Source organism: Lutra lutra, chromosome 5 (genome assembly GCF_902655055.1).
Source record: "Lutra lutra chromosome 5, mLutLut1.2, whole genome shotgun sequence".
NCBI lineage: Eukaryota > Metazoa > Chordata > Mammalia > Carnivora > Mustelidae > Lutra > Lutra lutra.
This window is the reverse complement of record NC_062282.1, coordinates 15,777,425-15,797,680: the sequence shown is the minus strand read 5'-3', so window position 1 is coordinate 15,797,680 and position 20,256 is coordinate 15,777,425. Positions and strand designations below refer to the sequence as shown.

At 36.5% G+C, this 20,256-nt stretch overlaps 1 protein-coding gene across 1 annotated transcript in view; it reads left to right on the top strand.

Moving 5' to 3' along the window:
- Window positions 1-20,256, top strand: part of CDH18 (cadherin 18) — a 482,604-nt gene that overhangs the window by 405,737 nt on the left and 56,611 nt on the right. The window contains 2 exon segments of the mRNA XM_047731353.1: window positions 979-984; window positions 8,343-8,479. Coding sequence (XP_047587309.1) covers window positions 979-984; window positions 8,343-8,479 — 143 coding nt within the window.

Genomic DNA, 20,256 nt, shown 5'->3' with positions numbered 1-20,256 from the left:
TATTGTAGACATTGCTGCTATAATATTCGGGTGCATGTGCCCCTTCGTATCACTAACGTTTGTATCTTTAGGGTAAATACCCAGCAGTGCAATTGCAGGGTCATAGGGTAGTTCTATTTTCAACATTTTGAGGAACCTCCATGCTGTTTTCCAGAGTGGTTGCACCAGCTTGCATTCCCACCAACAGTGTAGGAGGGTTCCCCTTACTCCGCATCCTCGCCAGCATCTGTCATTTCCTGACTTGTTAATTTTAGCCATTCTGACTGGTGTAAGTTGATATCTCATGGTGGTTTTGATTTGTATTTCCCTGATGCCGAGTGATATGGAGCACTTTTTCATGTGTCTGTTGGCCATCTGGATGTCTTCTTTGCAGAAATGTCTGTTCATGTCCTCTGCCCATTTCTTGATTGGATTATTCTTTGGGTGTTGAGTTTGCTAAGTTCTTTATAGATTTTGGACACTAGCCCTTTATCTGATATGTCATTTGCAAATATCTTCTCCCATTCTGTCAGTTGTCTTTTGGTTTTGTTAACTGTTTCCTTGCTGTGCAAAAGCTTTGATCTTGATAAAATCCCAAAAGTTCATTTTTGCCCTTGCTTCCCTTGCCTTTGGTGATGTTCCTAGGAAGATGTTGCTGCGGCTGAGTTCGAAGAGGTTGCTGCCTGTGTTCTCCTCGAGGATTTTGATGGATTCCTTTCTCACATTGAGATCCTTCATCCATTTTGAGTCTATTTTCCTGTGTGGTGTAAGGAAATGATCCAATTTCATTTTTCTGCATGTGGCTGTCCAATTTTCCCAACACCATTTATTGAAGAGGCTGTCTTTGTTCCATTGGACATTCTTTCCTGCTTTGTCGAAGATGAGTTGACCATAGAGTTGAGGGTCCATTTCTGGGCTCTCTATTCTGTTCCATTGATCTATGTGTCTGTTTTTGTGCCAGTACCATGCTGTCTTGATGATGACAGCTTTGTAATAGAGCTTGAAGTCCGGAATTGTGATGCCACCAACTTTGGCTTTCTTTTTCAATATTCCTTTGGCTATTCGAGGTCTTTTCTGGTTCCATATAAATTTTAGGATTATTTGTTCGATTTCTTTGAAAAAAATGGATGTTACTTTGATAGGAATTGCATTAAATGTGTAGATTGCTTTAGGTAGCATAGACATTTTCACAATATTTATTCTTCCAATCCAGGAGCATGGAACATTTTTCCATTTCTTTGTGTCTTCCTCAATTCTTTCATGAGTACTTTATAGTTTCTGAGTATAGATTCTAGTCTCTTTGGTTAGGTTTATTCCTAGGTATCTTATAGTTTTGGTTGCAATTGTAAATGGGATGGACTCCTTAATTTCTCTTTCTTCTGTCTTGTTGTTGGTGTAGAGAAGTGCAACTGATTTCTGTGCATTGATTTTATATCCTGACACTTCACTGAATTCCTGTACAAGTTCTAGCAGTTTTGGGGTGGAGTCTTTTGGGTTTTCCACATATAGTATCATATCATCTGTGAAGAGTGATAGTTTGACTTCTTCTTTGCCGATTTGGATGCCTTTAATTTCCTTTAGCTTCATGTCATTTTTGGAAAGAAATGGTAATTGCTCAACGTGGTTCCATAGCATTCTAAAACTCAGGAGCAGTAGCATTTGTGATATCTTAGTTACTTAGAGCCATGGATAACAGGGGAAATAATTTTTTTGTGCATGGAATTTTCTTCTTTAGATATTTTTGTTTCATTGGATCAGGATTTTGGTTCAGGAAGTTAAAACGCTTCTAAAAAAATCTGTGTGATCTATGTGCTGCCCATTTTATTGAGCATAATACATCCTATCAGGTGGTAAGTGGTCCTTATGTTTTTCTGTTTGTTGTTGTTGTTCTTGTTGTTTTCAGAAAGATTATTTTCTGGAGACATGGATTGTGGAGTAAATTGCATTCCCAAAGTAAGCTAAGGGAACATTAAATCATTTAATAAATCTAAGCTATACTGCAGGTGTGTGACTTTTTGTTAAATTAAAGATGAGGCTAAGTTGCTGTAATATTCCACAGGGTGTATATTGATTAAACTTTATTCCATCTATTGATCATAGTCAGTAAAACTTATAAAAGCTGCTGTTTGGGAGGCAAAATCGCAAATAAATTCTCTTTGCCACTCACATTCTATATCTACAAGCATCTGAAGTGTGGCGACTGAAAGAGGCCTCCTATACTTTAAGCCAACTGATGTTTCTCTAGGTAATTCACTGTAAAATAGATTCCATTACATAAGTTCTAAATTAATTTCTTATAGTGAAATGGACAGAGTATAATGAAAATAATAGGTGCCTCAATAACGTCCCAGTGCACTTTAACATGACTAATAATTATCTTGAGTTTCTAGCTACATAGTCAAAGAGAAATTGAATGCCAAATGATGAACCGGGTGATTCATTTAAAGTTTCTTCTGTTAAGGAAAATACTTGAATAAAGGGAATCATTATTAGGATTGACTCTTTGCTCTGGCCATAACCTGACTGCATATTTGTTGATCCATAAATTCTAATTTGAATAATGAATTTTCATCATATTTTAGGGTAATGTATTTTCTCTTTACTTATTGGGTTAATACATATTTACCAGAAATAAGAGATGATGGATATGTTGTATGACAGAAAAGAGAGTAACGTAGGAATAAAAATGATAACCCAGAATTACAAGTTATGATGGCAACATTGCAAGAAGGTGTCCGATGCTAAATGGGCCCATGCATGTGCCAGTGTGAAATTAGGTAATGTTTGCATAGGGAACTGGTCCAGGTAGAGCGCCCTTAAGGACAAATCTGAGCTGGCACAAACTTAATTGCATTTACTCTAGGTAGCCACAAGATTACCAGTTCCTCACAGAGAGCATCTTATTGATCATCGATCATATAATTTCCCAAATAGCATTTAATATAGGTTTTTACCTTGTTGATTATTTCATGTAGAACGCAATGAACATAGAGTGCTGGTAGGGATCTAATGGTGTGTCATACTCATCATATTAGAGTAGCCTTGTATCTGCCTCAACATTTCCTCTGTGATAATAACCATTTTGTCCACATATGCCTGTAGATTGGTCCCAGAAATCAACTAGATATACTATCGAGTATCACTGTATTACATCTTAAAATTATATCCAGAATGATGAGTTCAGTGAAATACCGTGAGAAGTATAAATTAATCTGTCCTTTTTCAATGTTTAGGTATCTCTCAATGACAGAGGAAAGTAAGCTAAGAACTTACTCTAAAAAAAAAAAAAAAGTTTGTTTCCTAAACTAACAAATTTCAATACAATATTCGGAATATGTATGAAGGATATTAGTGACCCATAAAAAACTGTCTCTATCTGAAACATACTGCTCTAAGTGAAATATGATGACTTATTGGCTTGATTATTTCTACCAAAATGGATATAAAAGAAGGAAAAGCTGCTATGGAATGCCTTAATTAATTTCATAGTAGATATCAACAGGTTCTTTATATTTGTTGAATGATTGATTAGTTTATTAATTCACTTATAAGGCAAAGTCATACACCTGTGACATAATGGTGAAAGCACAAGAGCTTTATTCTCATAGAGTTTCCAAATAAAAATGACTTGTATGCACCCAATAAGGAATTACAGATAATTTCATTTCCTGATCGATTTTTTTAGAAACAAACAGTAGTTCATGCTATTTATATGCAGACTCTTGTTCACTCAATAATAATCCTTATTCAGATCCTATTGTGCTTACAACATTTTTCCAGGAAAACAAAATAGAAAAGAACTAGCAAACAAAAAAACAGCACTTACTATTTGTGAACTTTCCTATCAAAATACACTCAAGGTTTCCAAGAGAAAAAAACCTTCCTAAAAGACACTAAAACAAATGATATTTATCCATGAAGGCTCATCATTTGATACTTCATCATAAAATGCTTTCAAATATTACCTCGCTTAATCCTCACAGTAAAATGAGGATGTGGGTCATATCTGCATTTGGCTTACAAAGGAAGTTCAAAGAGGTGATACATTAAGTCATGGAGCTTAGAAGTGGTTTAAACATTTATAAGCATCACATTTACTTGGTTTACAAACCTGTGTTAATTTCTTTATTGCTTAATACCATTTTCACACATATGCTGGATCTTTGTAGAGACAAATTTCCATAGAGTTCATCTTTGCATTCTGAGTCAATCAAGGCCAGGATGTACATCTTGTAGACAGAGAAAAAGAATACAAATGTTTTTCAGTGTCCTTAAGAGGATATTGTCTCTATAGTATCAGAAAATCAGGAATTTTGTTCTTGGTAAAGGCCCCAACACATTCTTCTCTCTTTTCTATGTACGTTCAAGAACCTGTGTATTAGCCTTTGAAAATGCACCTCGAGCCACTGCTGCCACAAAGAGAGTAGTGACAATTTCTCACTGGCTTAGTTGATGATATGATTAAACCAATCTTCATTCCTCACCTAAGTATATTTTATTTTAAAGTAAGCTCTTCGGGCACCTCGGTGGCTCAGTGGGTTAAGCCTCTGCCTTTGGCTCAGGTCATCATCTCAGTGTCCTGGGATCGAGTCCCACATCGGGAGGTTGGGGGGGGGGGTCTCTGCTCAGCGGGGAGCCTGCTTCCTCCCATCTCTCTCTGCCTGCCTCTCTGCCTGCTTGTGATCTCTGTCAAATAAATAAATAAATTCTAAAAATAAATAAAGCAAGCTCTTCTTATTCAAGTGTAACAGTATGTGTAGGGGCAGTCATGTTGACTAGAGCATTAACGTATGGCTGAAGAAAAGAAATTCTTTCTGCATTTTATGTACAGGCTACAACAGGAAGCTTCTCTTTCTCTTTTGCTCTTGCTAGTCTAGTAGCCAATACAAGAACGTGGTCTGAAAATCACCACCCACTTCTACAGCCAGATCTAAGATATCTCACTGTTTCTCTCTCATAAAATTATTAAATTATGTACTTTTTAGATGATTTATAATGCACCTCTCTTTAATGCTGGTATTTCCAGACTGATCAAAACCACTTCTGAAGCCTTGTTTTGTTTAGAGTTTTGCCCTTGCCTCTGATTTTTGTTTTGTTTTTAAGGTTTTATTTATTTATTTATTTATTTATTTATTAGAGAGATTGAGAGGACAGGTGGGATGAGGGGCAGAGGGAGAAGCATCAAGGACTCTGGTAGTACGAGAAGGATTTTTTGTGATATGAACTCAAGTCAAATCAGTTTCAGGGTACCAGGACTTAATGCTTTGGGAAAGCCCAATGACATTGCTCTTTCCCACTTCTCTGCAGTGTCTGGATCTCCTGTCTTTTTTCTGAATCAGATTTGCTTTATACCTCTACCTCTTCCTGTTTAAATTCCTTCTTTGTGTTCAGCTTTCTTCAATTAACATATAGTTATTATTAGAACAATCTACGCAAAATAGTTTGTTTCTTGTTTTGATCACACAGTTGCAAGGGTTATATTTTAGCTCTTTAAGGTGTTCTTTTCACTGAATGGCATTTCCCTGGATGCTCTACAGTTTGGACCTGCATGATGTTACTAATATCTTCTGTCATGTGCATGTGTATCTACAGGTTGTTATAACGTTTCACACCTTAGCACCATGTTCTACATACTCTGTTTAACACATTGCACCCAGGAGAGATATGGCATTGTGTTTCCTGGACTCTTGGGCTTCATACATTCACATTCAATATACTCTTGAATCCACTGTTAAAAACAAAAACAAAAACAAAGACAAACAGTTTATATTTTATTGAAACCATTCTTTTCAAGTTAGCTAATGCTGTCTATCTTCCCAAATCCAATCAACCCTTACTAACCTCACTCAACCTCTTAATAGGATTTACTATAATTGTTCACTTGAAACAGTCTCCTTTCTTGGCTTCTGTGCCACCCATTCCCACGTTGCCTCCTCCCTTGGATCTTACTTTGCCTCCTCCCTTGGATCTTCCTCCCCTTTTGCTACCACCTGGTCTTGTACCTATGCTGACATGCTTTAGGCTCAAAGGGTTGAGTGCTGTAGTACCCAATATTTCACTTTTCTCCTCCAGTTCTCTCCCAGATGAAACCATGCTATCCACACAACCTTAAATTTAGGCTGATGCATCTCAAATACATATTCGCTGTTCTTGAGCTTGAACTCTGCACCCATTTTCAGTTCTCTGCTTTTTATTCCACGTTTATCTAATTGACTTCTAAGGCATAATGTTTCAAAATCATTGATTTCTCCCCATTTTCTTTTCTCCCAAAGGGAGAAAATTTGTTTGTTTTTTTCTTCTACCTCTATCTAGCTCATTAAACATGCTTATCAATTACATGATAGATCAAGGACACATACACACACAAACACACAAAGCACACCAAAATGGAGTCCTTTGTAATCCCCCCCCCTTTACTAATGCCACTTCAATGAAAAGTTCTATAGGTTGTATCCAGTAGATAGCATTATTTTTTTATGGTTCTGTCCATTTTCTTCCTTTTCTCACCTTTATTCAAGATAACATCATTTCTTTTCTGAATTGCTTTAACTTTCTGCAATCTAAGAGTCAAAGTAGCCATGGTAGAGATCCCGGGGTGGTTCAGTTGGTTAAGGGTCCAGCTCTTGGTTTTGGCTCAGGTCATGATCTCAGGTCATGATATTGAGGCCACATCAGCCTCCATGCTGAGCATGGCATCTGCTTGAGACTCTCTCCCTCTCCCTCTGCCCCTATCCCAGCACATGCTCTCTCTCTCTCTCACACATAAATAAAATCTCCAAAGTAGCCACTGTGATTTTTCCAGGATATAATTAAGTATGTTATTTCCTTTGCTTAAAAATTGCTTGTTCTACCCCTGGCTGCATACCACATCCTTTTAGCCTAGCCACATTGAAACATACATTGGTTTCTAGACCAAATCAAGCTCTTTCTTTAATTTGGATATTTTCACTTTGGTTTCCTGGATTTCAAATATTCTTCCCCTAGTACTTTGTGCCAATCAGTTCATTTTTGTTCTGCAGGTCTAGATAAAATGTTACTTACACTGAGGTTAAGGAAGAAGGGAGAAATAATAGAGATTTAAGGAAAGGAGGAAACACTTCCTTCAATAGTTCTGGAAATAGTTTGGAACATTTCTAGAGCATATAATGATTGTTTGCTATATTTTTAATTCATATTTATGTTAATAAACTGTTGGATAATGCTGGATAATGTAAAACCCTAAAACTTAGGGTTAGTGAAGTAAGCAATTAAAGAAAGAAAGAAAAGAAATGAGTAATTTATAAGCATAGTGCATGTTCTGAGTTAGTTGAAGAGCAGCTAAACTAGGCTGGCTTTTGTTTGCCAGCTCTGCTCAACTCCAGTGCATTCCGTCATGCACCTGCTCAGTTTCTAGGTAGCTCTCCTTTAGGATGGGATTCCTAAACTGGGACAACTTTGTCCTTGTGTCTCTCATTTTCCTTCTGGCTCCAGCAGGTTCTTTTTGTGTCAGTGGCAGGGCCTAAGAAAGAATAGGCAAAGTCCTATGAAACCTTGGCCCAAATATGGAACAGGACACCATCATTTCCGATGATGATGATCACTTTCAATTACTTTTCATCTCATCCTGATTTTTAAAGGTTTTTTTTTTTTTTTTAATTCCAGTTAGCTAACTTACAGAGTGATATTAGTTTCAGGTGTACAATTTAGTGGTTTGACACCTACACACACTCAGGGCTCATCTCTTTGCTAAAGAGGGCTGAAGGCAAAATCTGGCGAGAGAAATCCCTGCAATTGGAGAGGGAAGATGATTTGTGGCCAGTAATGCAACCTACCTCTCATTTAGTTATTTTCTCATTTTCTCACTCAACAAGGGGGCTAGGTGATGCACAAACAATGGTAATTAATTAAAATGTTTTGGTTTTTATTTTATATTTATCTTCAAATCTCAGCTATAATGAAATTCCAGGATAAACTAATCTCTGACATCTTCTATTTTCCTAAAAATTTTGCACAAATAGCAATGAGAATTTTCATTTTTTTTTCCAAAATACTATAGACTTCCCAGAGTCCTACTAATATTTAGTTATTAATCCCAATGTTCCTATCGCCTACTGTTCTATTCATGGAATTCAAAAAGGTATTTTTTTTTAAATTTGAATTAATAATTTAATTAAACATTAATTAGGAGTTAACAGATAAAAATAATTTATGTCAGTTCTATGCAAATATAAAGTTGCCAAGCAAATCTTAGGAGGCAAACACAGAAACTAAAAATATACATTTAAATATTTGAATATGTCTGATTTAATATTGCTGTTGTCTTAGTTTCACTTTCTTCATTATATAATCAAGTGAAAAGAAGAGTTATCTGTTTTTTTCCCAAGGTACTTCATTGACTACAGTGCTGAAGATGACAGATGTTTCAACATTGATGCCAATACTGGAACCATTAGGACTACAAAGGTCCTTGATAGAGAAGAAACTCCATGGTACAACATCACAGTGGCTGCCTCAGAAAATGGTAAACTACTTTATGTCTCATAAAAAAAAATGTCACTTGTACATGAAGATTTATACCAAGTTTTTTCTCGGGAGCGGGACTCTCACCCTTTTTATTTGTGGCGCTGGCATCCAGCATCTCACAGAGTATACAGAACATATTAGATGCAGTTACTCATTGTCAGATGCAATGAATAAATCTCATTTTTTTTTAAACTTTAATCCCAGCATACTGGTGGAAAATTGACATCACAGAACACTTCAACCACATCCCTGAGTCTAAAGTATCTGGTTTGCCTCATAATTGTGAAGCTTGCTCTGTGTTTTTTTTTTCCATTGCTTGCCTACCATGAAAAAAAAAAAAAATTCTGTGAGCATTAATATGAAAGCTTTTTGTAGACATGTTTTTATTTCTCCTGGGTATATACCCTGAAGTGAGATAGCTCAGTCACATAGAAACTCTGTATTTAATTATTTGATGAACTGCCACACTGTTTCCAAAGTAGCTACATTTTACATTTGTAAAAGCAGTGGAGGGTTCCAGGTTCTCTGTATGATTACGAGTATTTGTTATATATCTTTTGATTATAATCATTCTAGTGGGTGTGGGATGATAGCTCCTTATAGTTTATGCACTTTCATAATGTCCTCTGTTACCAATCAATAATTAGACTACTCTAGCCTTTTATAACCTGCCTATATTTTTATGTTTTTACATCTGCAAAATTAGCTCAAGTGGCTTCCATTTAGATAATTTTTTCAACATAATATTCTCTTTGAAAATAAGCATACACTAATTACTTTTAAATGACTGTTATAAAGAATACATGAGTGGGTTCATTTATGATCATTCTGGTTAATTTTCATTTTCAAAATAACCAGACTAGGAATAGAATTGCATGCTTTTTGTCACCTAATGACAATTAAATGACTGTCAAATGATAAGTGCTGATTCAATATTAGTTAAAAAAATAAAGGAATTAATAGGTTAATATATCCAAGAAAGGGAAGAGCATTGAAAAGATTGAGAAAAGATTATGCACTATTGGGGAACAGGCTCTGTGTATAGAAGACTGAAGGGAAGAATCCCTGGAGAAAATGAGATTTACGAGAAAAAAAAAACAGAAACTTGCTTTAAAAGAAGCTCAAATGTAATTCCAGAGGTATTTCAACCAGAAACCATACTTTAGATTGCTTCTAAATCTCATCTTAGTCCAAATAATATTTGCATTAAATAGAAACTAATTTGTGACATAACATGAGTTCATATATACAATGAAAATTATATTACTTGCAATGATCACCAAAGGAAATGCTCCTTTTTACTTAAATCACATCTTAAATATATACTTAATAAGTTATTTTTATTTTTTTGTTAGTACTGCATATGGGGAATGGTTAATACCTATCTATTAAGTAAAGCAGTATAGTAGATCGTATTGTACTGGATTATATAGAGGATAATTTAAAAAAATAAAAAAGCCTTAGGGACACCTCAATTAAACATTAGTAAAAATAATGTAAAAATAATGATTTTTACTTTTACTGATTATTAATAGGTATGTAGAAAGAATGAGCAGTAGATAAGGTTTTATAGCCATGCTGGAGACTTGCTTAGGACGTGCGCATTCATACACTGATTGCTTGGCAAAAGTGTCTTATTGAACATCACTGGGGGCCCTTCTAGGTACAGTTGCTTGTAAACATTAATCTCAAATTCAGTCACACTAGCAAAGTATTTACTAATATATCCTGTTTTGGAAATGTACTTGATGTTTTTTATAAATGATTTTTTAAGACCTTATTATTATTATTATTATTTTTTGTAGAGCAATTTTAGGTCTACAGTAAAGTTAAGAAGTAGGCACAGAGAGTTTCCAAATAGCTCCCACAACTACGCGTGCATTACACCACCCTCCATTATCAACACCCTCCACCCGAGTGATGTACTTGTCACACCTTTGACACATCATCATCACCCAATGGTTGTAGGTTAGTTTTGTGGTGTTCTGTGTTTAGATGAAAGTATGGTTGTATGTATTCATTATTATAGTATTATGCATAGTATTTTCCCTGCACTAAAAACCCCATGTGTACTGCTCATCCATTTCTACTTACCCTGACCTCTGGTAACCAGATTTTTTTACTCAAACAATAGTTTTTCCTTTTCTGGAATGTCATTTAGTTTTAATTACATAGTGTATACCCTTTAAGATTGGCCTTTTCCATTAGTAGTAAGCACACTTAAAGTTTTTCCATGTCTTTTTATAGCATACATACTGAAGGACATCTTGGTTGTTTCCAAGTTTTGGCAATTATGAATATACTACTGCAGCAAAAACATTCATGTGTAGGCTTTTATATGGACGGAAGTTTTCAATTCCTTCAGGTAACACCAAGGACTGAAATTAGTGAATCAAACGGTAAGGGTATATTTAGCCACGTAAGAATCTGACAAAGTGTTTTCCAGGGTCGCTATAGCATTTTGCATTCTCCCCAGCAATGAGTGAGAGTTCCTGTTTCTCCACATCCTCCTCAGCCTTTGCTGCTGTTAGCGTTCCCCAGATTTGGGCGACTCTGTGGTATAGAGTGCTATCTCATCGCTTTAGTTTGCTTTCCTCCGATGACACATATATATAGAACATCTTTTCATACACTTATTTGCCATCTGTATGTCTTCTTTGATGAGGTGTCTGTTAAGGTCCTTGGCCCACTCTTTATTTTGGTTTTGTTTTCTCATCAGTAAACTTTAAGAGTTCTTTATATATTTTAGAAAATAGTCCTTCAGATTTGTATTTTATAAGTATTTTCTCCCAGAGTATGTCTTGTTTCTTCATTCATTTGACGTTATCTTTTGCAGAATTGAAATCAGGTTTTTAAAACTCTTCTTAATGTAAGTTTCTGAGGAACTTGGTGTTCTATGGAATGACATTTAGAAGTTAATATTTCAAAGCACTTTTTTTTTTTGCTTACCTAGAGTGTTGTGCAAGTAAGAGAAAGGTGCCCCCTTCTGGGCAGATGAAGCAATGAAGCAGGGTTTAAGAGAAAATAAAAAACAGAGGAGTTCTGTATACAGAAAAACAAACAAAAAAACCCTTCCTCCAAGTAAATGGGCCACATGCTAAGGGACCAATGTGAGAATATGGGGTATCATAAAAAACTGTGTGGGCCTCTGAACATGTAGGTGGGGCCCAAATACAGTGCAGCTCTTATTTACAGGGTGTTTTAAGATTTTAATTTATTTATTTGACAGAGAGAGAGAGATTACAAGTAGGCGGAGAGGCAGGCAGAGAGAGAGGGGGAAGCAGGCTCCCTGATGAGCAGAGAACCCAATGAGGGGCTCTATCCTAGACCCTGAGATCATGACCTGAGCCAAAGGTAGAGGCTTTTCCCAAGGAGCCACCCAGGCACCCCTACATGGTGTTTGACTCTGCTTTCTTTTATCCTTTGGTTCTAAGTCCAAGTGACTATTCAGCTGCCCAGTCATATGGTAAAGGCAGAAAACATGTGTCTGGTCTATGACATCCTTCCTCCTTCCCTGCTACCGGTAAACATAGATGATTGCTATCTTGTTTTTGTATTGTGTGCTTTTACAGAAATATCATCCTAATAAAAATCTCTGAAATAGAGAGGACAAGTATTATTTTAATTTTATAGATAAGGAAATTGAGACTCATACAAAATATGAATCTAAATATTTTGTCTCCTAGATCTATGCTCTTCCTAATACGACTCTTAAGGGAAGCTGATATTCATTGAATCCAGGTTTGGGTCACATTTTAACTAATTGAGGTTTATTTTATTATTAATTCATTCTGTGGCAGAAGATTATTTCTACAATTTTAATGAAGACACTAAGAATCAGATGAATTCAATAAACGACCTTTGATTAGAGAAGTAAAAAGTGTATTCTTATCCATATCACAGTTCTTGATGAAGGAAGTTTTTAAAATAAATACCTGAAATGTTTCTGTTACAGATAGCAATGCCTTCCCTCCATGTAATCAGTAATTTAGCTATTTAGATATTTCTGTTTTTGAGTAACAAATAACCACATGATTTCTGTAGGTCAGAGGTTCAGGTAGGTTCACTTGGATTCCTTGCTTAAGGTCTGGCAAGACTGAGGTCCTGTGTCAGCTGGGCTGGGCTCTTACCTAGAGGCTCTGGGGGAGAAACTGCTTTAATGTGCATTCTTCTTGTTGCCTGAGTCTACTTCCTTTAGATGTAGTTACACTGAGCGAAATAAGTCAATCAGAGAAAAACAATTATCATATGCTCTCCCGGATATGACAAATTTGAGAGACAAGGTGGGGGATTTGGGGGGGTAGGGAAGGAAAACATGAAACAAGATGAAATTGGGAGGGAGACAAACCATAAAAGACTCTTAATCTCACAAAACAAACTGAGGGTTGCTGGGGAGGGGGATTGTGGGTTATGGACATTGGGGAGGGTATGTGCTGCGGTGAGTGCTGTGAAATGTGTAAGTCTGATGAGTCACAGACCTGTACCCCTGGGGTAAATAATACATTATATGTTAGTAAAAATAATTAATAAAAAATTTTTTTTTTTTAAGTTTAGTTTTGAAGTCTCCATTTTCATCCCTTGTCAGCTGGGGCAGCTTTCTCCTCCTAGAGGCTGCCTACATTTCTCCTCATGTGGTTTTACCTCCTTCAAACAAACAATAGTGTGTCAAGTCCTTTTGCTGTTTTGAATCTCTTTGACTTTCTCTTCTGCTACCAGCTGGAAAGTCTTGCTTTCAAATGTATCTACCTGGGCTGCCTGGGTGGCTCAGTTGGTTAAGCATTCACCTCTTGATTTCACTCAGATCATGACCTTAGGGACTGAGCCCCATATCCATTGAGCCTGCTTAGGATTCTCTCTCTCCCTCTCCCTCTCCCTCTGCCCCTCCCCACCCTGCACCTGCTCATGCATGCTCTTTCTCTAAAAAAGTAGAAAAGAAAAAAGAAAAATAAAGGTATCCACCTGATTAGGTCAGGCCCACCCAGATAATCTCTGTATTTTAAAGTGAATGGAATTGGGACTTTAACTACATTAACAAAATCTTTTCACAGCAGTATCTAGATTCATGTTTGGTTGAATAACCAAGGGACAGGAATCTTATTCTGTTGTCTTTAGAATTCTGCCTACTATGACCCTAAAATATCTTAAAAAAAAAAAAAAGAGAGAGAGAGAGAGAGAGAGAGAGAAATGAAAGCTTATTCTTTTTACTGGATAACAAATATTCTTTCAGGATTGTATGCTATGGCTTACTTTTCCTTTTATATGACTCACTAGTACAATAGCGGGACTATCAGGCACTCAATAAGTAGTTATTAATATAGTTTTCCAGAGTAAATAGCTACCATCTCCCTCCATTTCCTTATTTATGCCTAAGGTCAAGATAATGTATAATATTATCCACATTGCTTTTCAGAAGTTTACTTTATGGTCATAATTTACTAATCACTATATCCAATGAGTATTTTTCATTTCTGATCTCTCCCTGATTTCTTCGTGATATTTGACTGTATTAATCACTCTCTTTTCACTTGTTATTTTCTACTTTCTTAGCCACCCTTCTAGTACTTTGGTATGGGTATAATTTATCATTTCTATCCTAAACTACACATTGATAAATTCACTCAAAATGTATTAATAATTGATATTTGCTAGGCTGTGCCATATGTTAGGCACTAGGGATATTGAGGACCCTGTTTCACTTTTGAGGAGTTCAAGAGGCGCATGCCAAAGACCAGGTAAATGGATGATTGCACTATGGATAATTATTGTGCAACATTTTTAGGGGCTAGAGAAACCTAAAATCATGGTAGTTAAGCCTCCCTAAGAGGATCAGTGAAGGTTTCATGGACAGGATAATGAATGGATTCAGTCTTGAGATGAAGGGTGAGGAAAGGTTAGCCTGCATTCTGTTTCCAACTATACCTGTATTAGTCAGGGTTCTACAGAGAAACAGAACCAATAAGATTCAAATATAGAAGGATTTAGAACCAATAAAGAGATTTTTTTTCTTTTTTTAAGAAATTGGTTCATAATGTTATGGAGGTTGGGAAGTCAAAACTCTGCAGAACCAATATCCCAGTGAAGTTCAAAAGCCAAAACCAGAAAGAGCCACTATCTTAATTCAAAGGCAATCAGGCAAAATAATTTTCTCTTATTCAAGGGAGGGCCAGTCTTTTTCTGGTCAGGTCTTCAACTGATTGAATAAGGCCCACTCACATGGTGAAGAACAATCTGCTTCAATTTATAATTTTTTAAAATGATTTATTTATTTATTATTTTAAGTGATCTCTACACCATACATGGGGCTCAAACTCATGACCCCAAGATTGAGAGTCACATGCTTTACCAACTGAGCCAGCCAGATGCCCATTTAGTTCACCAATTTAAATGTTAATTTAATTCAAAACACCCTCACAGAAACAAACACAAAAGTGCCTGACCAGATATCTGGGCACACCATGATTTAGAAAAACTTGTTGTAGTATAGTATCTAGGGTTTTATCATGCTCCCTAGGTGATTTTCATAAATGTTAAAGCTTGAAAACCATGGGCTTAAGTGATTCTAAAGCAAATTATTATTAAGAAACATCACTTCCAATCACAATTTATGTCATAGCTCCATTTAGTACTAATACCAAAGGCAAGAGGTATACACATATGTCCTGAATTTTTCTTTATAAAATTTGGCCTTCTCTGTTCTCAGCTTAATTCTCAGAAAAATGTATGTCATACTTTTAGTCACAGATACTCAGACAGGCCACGTTCTTTGAATAATTGTATAATCCTTTCATCTCTCAATGTCCTCTGCTCATTCTGTTCTGCTTTATAAAACTCTGTTTACTTTTAAGAACTTTTTCACATGTCACAACATCTGTGAAATCCTCCTCAAACTCTCAGGCAAATTTTACAGCTCCTCCCTCTTTATTATAACTTTATGCATGCCTTAAATTGAGCATTTATCACTTATTAGGTTTAAATATGGCACATCACATTTTATTGGAATGTTTTTCCTGTCTACTAGATTGTGAACATCTCAGATCTAAAAATCAGGTCTAGTGTATCTTTATCCTAGTATTCACAAATACTAAGAACATTCCCTGACACATCAAACTGTTAGATACATGAATACTTTTTGTCCTTCATTTCTGTACTTACCTTAACTGCCCCAAAACTTCGTGACTTACTACACAGTTAATGATCACTAAATTATATATATTTCCCATTTTGCCTAAAATATTTTATTTCTCCTTGTTCTGTGCACCATATGTAAGAGCTTATCCTGATCAAAATGGGACCCTCAGTGTTCACTGCTTACCTGATAAACATATTTCCAAAGGAGCCAAATTCAGGGAGCTGCTACTATATTGATACTTCTAATGAATCTGAAAGTTTTTGGCTCTTACCAGAGTTCATGAATTAAACAACACTGCTTGTTTTTTGCATTGGTACAATGCTTGCCTCAGCTCTCCTTTTCACTTCTCTAAACAAATTATATGCATAACTCAGTCCAGAAACCAATGTTTAGTGCTGTTTAGTTGTTGAATCCTTCTTGTTTGTTTGTTTTTTCTCAATTCTTATGCAACATTGCAAACATACTCAAAGATTAGTATCCATAAATTTCAAATTTAATCTAATTGTAACTTTAGAAGATGGAAATTAAATACTTTTATGGAGTATTTATTTGTAATGTATATGTCTGTGTTTTAGTTACCTGTTGCCATGTAACAGATAAGTATAAAATATCTAAAAATAATTCAATCTGTTCTAAGATTTAAAAGAAACTTACTGGTCCACATACCTGTAAAGTTCTCAGGCAAATTAGGTTTCAGGGTTACCTTGATTATGTCCCTATCTCTGTTTCTTTGTGAGTTTTTGTTTTCTGCCTTCCTTGTTATTTCATCTTTTGCTTTAGTGTTGCTATATTATAGTAACAAGCAACAAGAACTGTGCTTACTTGCCACATGGTAACAGAATGAATGGCACCCGAAATTGGGTTACATTCATCCTCATTTACCATCCAGGGTGAGGTTGTCACTTGAGACACTCATTACAGATATTGCTCCAGGGGCATCTGGGTGGCTCAGTGGGTTAAACATTTGCCTTCAGTTCACTTCATGATCCCTGGGTTGATGGAGTCTCACTTCCAGACCCCTGCCCAGCCAGGAGTCTGCTTCTCCCTCTCCTACTGCCCCTCCCCCTACTTGTGCGCGCTCTCTCTCTCTCTCTCTCTCTCGCTTGCTCTCTCTCTCACAAATAAACAAAATGTTAAAATACACACACACAAACACACACACACACACACACATGTATATATCTATATCTATATCTATATCTATATCTATATCTATATCTATCTATATCTATATTTATATATCTCCAATTAGGCCTGAACTAATCTCCATTCACTGTTTTTAAAAATTGTATTGAATACACAATATGTGACCATAGTAGGTAAATGATGGCAAAATGTATAAGGTTATTCACATTGGCTCAGGACCATCAAGGCTTATTTCTTATCTTTACCTGCAGGCCAATTCCATTCAAAGCTATTCAAACCTCTTTTGAGTTCTACCCATGGGGAGAATGTGGGTAAGGTAATTATGATATATACTACGTTCTAATTTTGAATGCTTTTTATATAATATGCCGATACGTTAAGGGTTTGTAAAAATTGCACTATCCCAATTTCAGTATCAAATTCTGGAAGAATTAGAACAAATTATTTCATACATAAGGAACTTGAATAACTGAAACAATTATATGCAGCATTGCTAGATATTTCTTTTATAGTTTTCCTGGCTCCTCAAATTTCCAATATCTTTTCCAATTTCCTTACATATGTCAGGTCATCTTGCTTCTCTGATGTTTATCAAAAAGAACAATCAGAAAGGGGTTTCCATAGTTTCTTGTCATCAGATCTAGCAGCCTCACTAATACTGTGGGCATTAGTTTCCATAAATCTCTGGCTTCCTTCTGTGAATGAGGTCTCCCTACCATGTTTATGCCCACCACTCCATGCAGATCCTAAAGCCTCACCTTTCTTGTTCACTCGGTCACGGAACTGTCAATTAATTCCTCTCCTATCTCTTCATTTCCCCCCTTCGTAATTCCCATGTCCTCAAAAATAGGCTTTAATTCTATCTGAAAACAAAATGTACTCAAGCAAACAAAAACCGAGAATCTTCCACTTACAACTTCATTATCCCATTCCCTTTCCTGATAAACCTCTTGAAAGAGTTGCCTATATTCACACCATGCTCTCTCTGTCTCCATGCTCTTTAAATTTCACTCTCAGGGGCACCTGAGTGGCTCAGTCTGTTAGGCATCTGCCTTTTTTTTTTTTTTAATAAAAATATATTTTTATCCCCAGGGGTACAGGTCTGTGAATCGCCAGGTTTACACACTTCACAGCACTCACCATAGCACATACCCACCCCAATGTCCATAACCCCACCCCCCTCTCTCAACCCCCCTCCCCCCAGCAACCCTCAGTTTGTTTTGTGAGATTAAGAGGCAATTATGGTTTGTCTCCCTCCCAATCCCATCTTGTTTCATTTACTCTTCTCCTACCCCCTTAACCCCCCATGTTGCATCACCACTTCCTCATATCAGGGAGTTGTCTTTCTCCGATTGACTTATTTCGCTAAGCATGATACCATCTAGTTCCATCCACGTCATCGCAAATGGCAAGATTTCATTTATTTTGATGGCTGCATAGTATTCCATTGTGTATATATATCACATCTTCTTTATCCACTCATCTGTGGATGGACATCTAGGTTCTTTCCATAGTTTGGCTATTGTAGACATTGCTACTATAAACATTCAGGTGCACGTGCCCCTTCGGATCACTATGTTTGTATTTTTAGGGTAAATACCCAGTAGTGCAATTGCTGGGTCATAGGGTACTTCTATTTTCAACATTTTGAGGAACCTCCATGCTGTTTTCCAGAGTGGTTGCCCAGCTTCCATTCCCACCAACAGTGTCGGAGGGTTCCCCTTTCTCCGCATCCTCACCAGCATCTGTCATTTCCTGACTTGTTAATTTTAGCCATTCTGACTGGTGTGAGGTGGTATCTCATTGTGGTTTTGATTGGTATTTCCCTCATGCCGAGTGGTGTGGAGCACTTTTTCATGTGTCTGTTGGCCATCTGAATGTTTTCTTTGCAGAAATGTCTGTTCATGTCTTCTGCCCATTTCTTCATTGGATTATTTGTTCTTTGGGTATTGAGTTTGCTAAATTCTTTAAAGATTTTGGACCCTAGCCCTTTATCTGATATGTCGTTTGCAAATATATTCTGTCAGTTGTCTTTTGGTTTTGTTAACTGTTTCCTTTGCTGTGCAAAAGCTTTTGATCTTGATGAAATCCCAATAGTTCATTTTTGCCCTTGCTTCCCTTGCCTTTGGCGATGTTCCTAGGAAGAAGTTGCTGCGGCAGCGGTCGAAGAGGTTGCTGCCTGTATTCTCCTCAAGGATTTTGATGGATTCCTTTCTCACATTGAGGTCCTTCATCCATTTTGAGTATTTTCATGTGTGGTGTAAGGAAATGGTCCAATTTCATTTTTCTGCATGTGGCTGTCCAATTTTCCCAACACCACTTATTGAAGAGGCTGTCTTTTTTCCATTGGACATTCTTTCCTGCTTTGTCAAATATTAGTTGACCATAGAGTTGAGGGTCTATTTCTGGGCTCTCTATTCTGTTCCATTGATCTATGTGTCTGTTTTTGTGCCAGTACCATGCCGTCTTGATGATGACAGCTTTGTAATAGAGCTTGAAGTCTAGAATTGTGATGCCACCAACTTTGGCTTTCTTTTTCAATATTCTTTTGGCTATTCGAGGTCTTTTCTGGTCCCATATAAATTTTAGGATTATTTGTTCCATTTCTTTGAAAAAAAATGGATGGTATTTTGATAGGAATTGCATTAAATGTGTAGATTGCTTTAGGTAGCATAGACATTTTCACAATATTTGTTCTTCCAATCCAGGAGCATGGAACATTTTTCCATATCTTTGTGTCTTCCTCAGTTTCTTTCATGAATACTTTATAGTTTTCTGAGTATAGATTCTTAGCCTCTCTGGTTAGGTTTATTCCTAGGTATCTTATAGTTTTGGGTGCAATTGTAAATGGGATGGACTCCTTAATTTCTCTTTCTTCTGTCTTGTTGTTGGTGTAGAGAAATGCAACTGATTTCTGTGCATTGATTTTATATCCTGACACTTTACTGAATTCCTGTACAAGTTCTAGCAGTTTTGGAGTGGAGTCTTTTGGGTTTTCCACATATACTGTCATATCATCTGTGAAGAAGAGTGATAGTTTGACTTCTTCTCTGCCAATTTGGATGCCTTTAATTTCCTTTTGTTGTCTGATTGCTCAGGCTAGGACTTCTAGTACTATGTTGAATAGCAGTGGTGATAATGGACATCCCTGCCATGTTCCTGACCTTAGCAGAAAAGATTTCAGTTTTTCTCCATCGAGAATGATATTTGCGGTGGGTTTTTCATAGATGGCTTTGATAATATTAAGGTATGTGCCCTCTATCCCTACACTTTGAAGAGTTTTGATCAGGAAGGGATGCTGTACTTTGTCAAATGCTTTTTCAGCATCTATTGAGAGTATCATATGGTTCTTGTTCTTTCTTTTATTAATGTATTATATCACATTGATGTTTTGTGGATGTTGAACCAACTTTGCAGCCCTGGAATAAATTCCACTTGGTCGTGCTGAATAATCTTTTTAATGTACTGTTGAATCCTATTGGCTAGTATTTTGGTGAGAA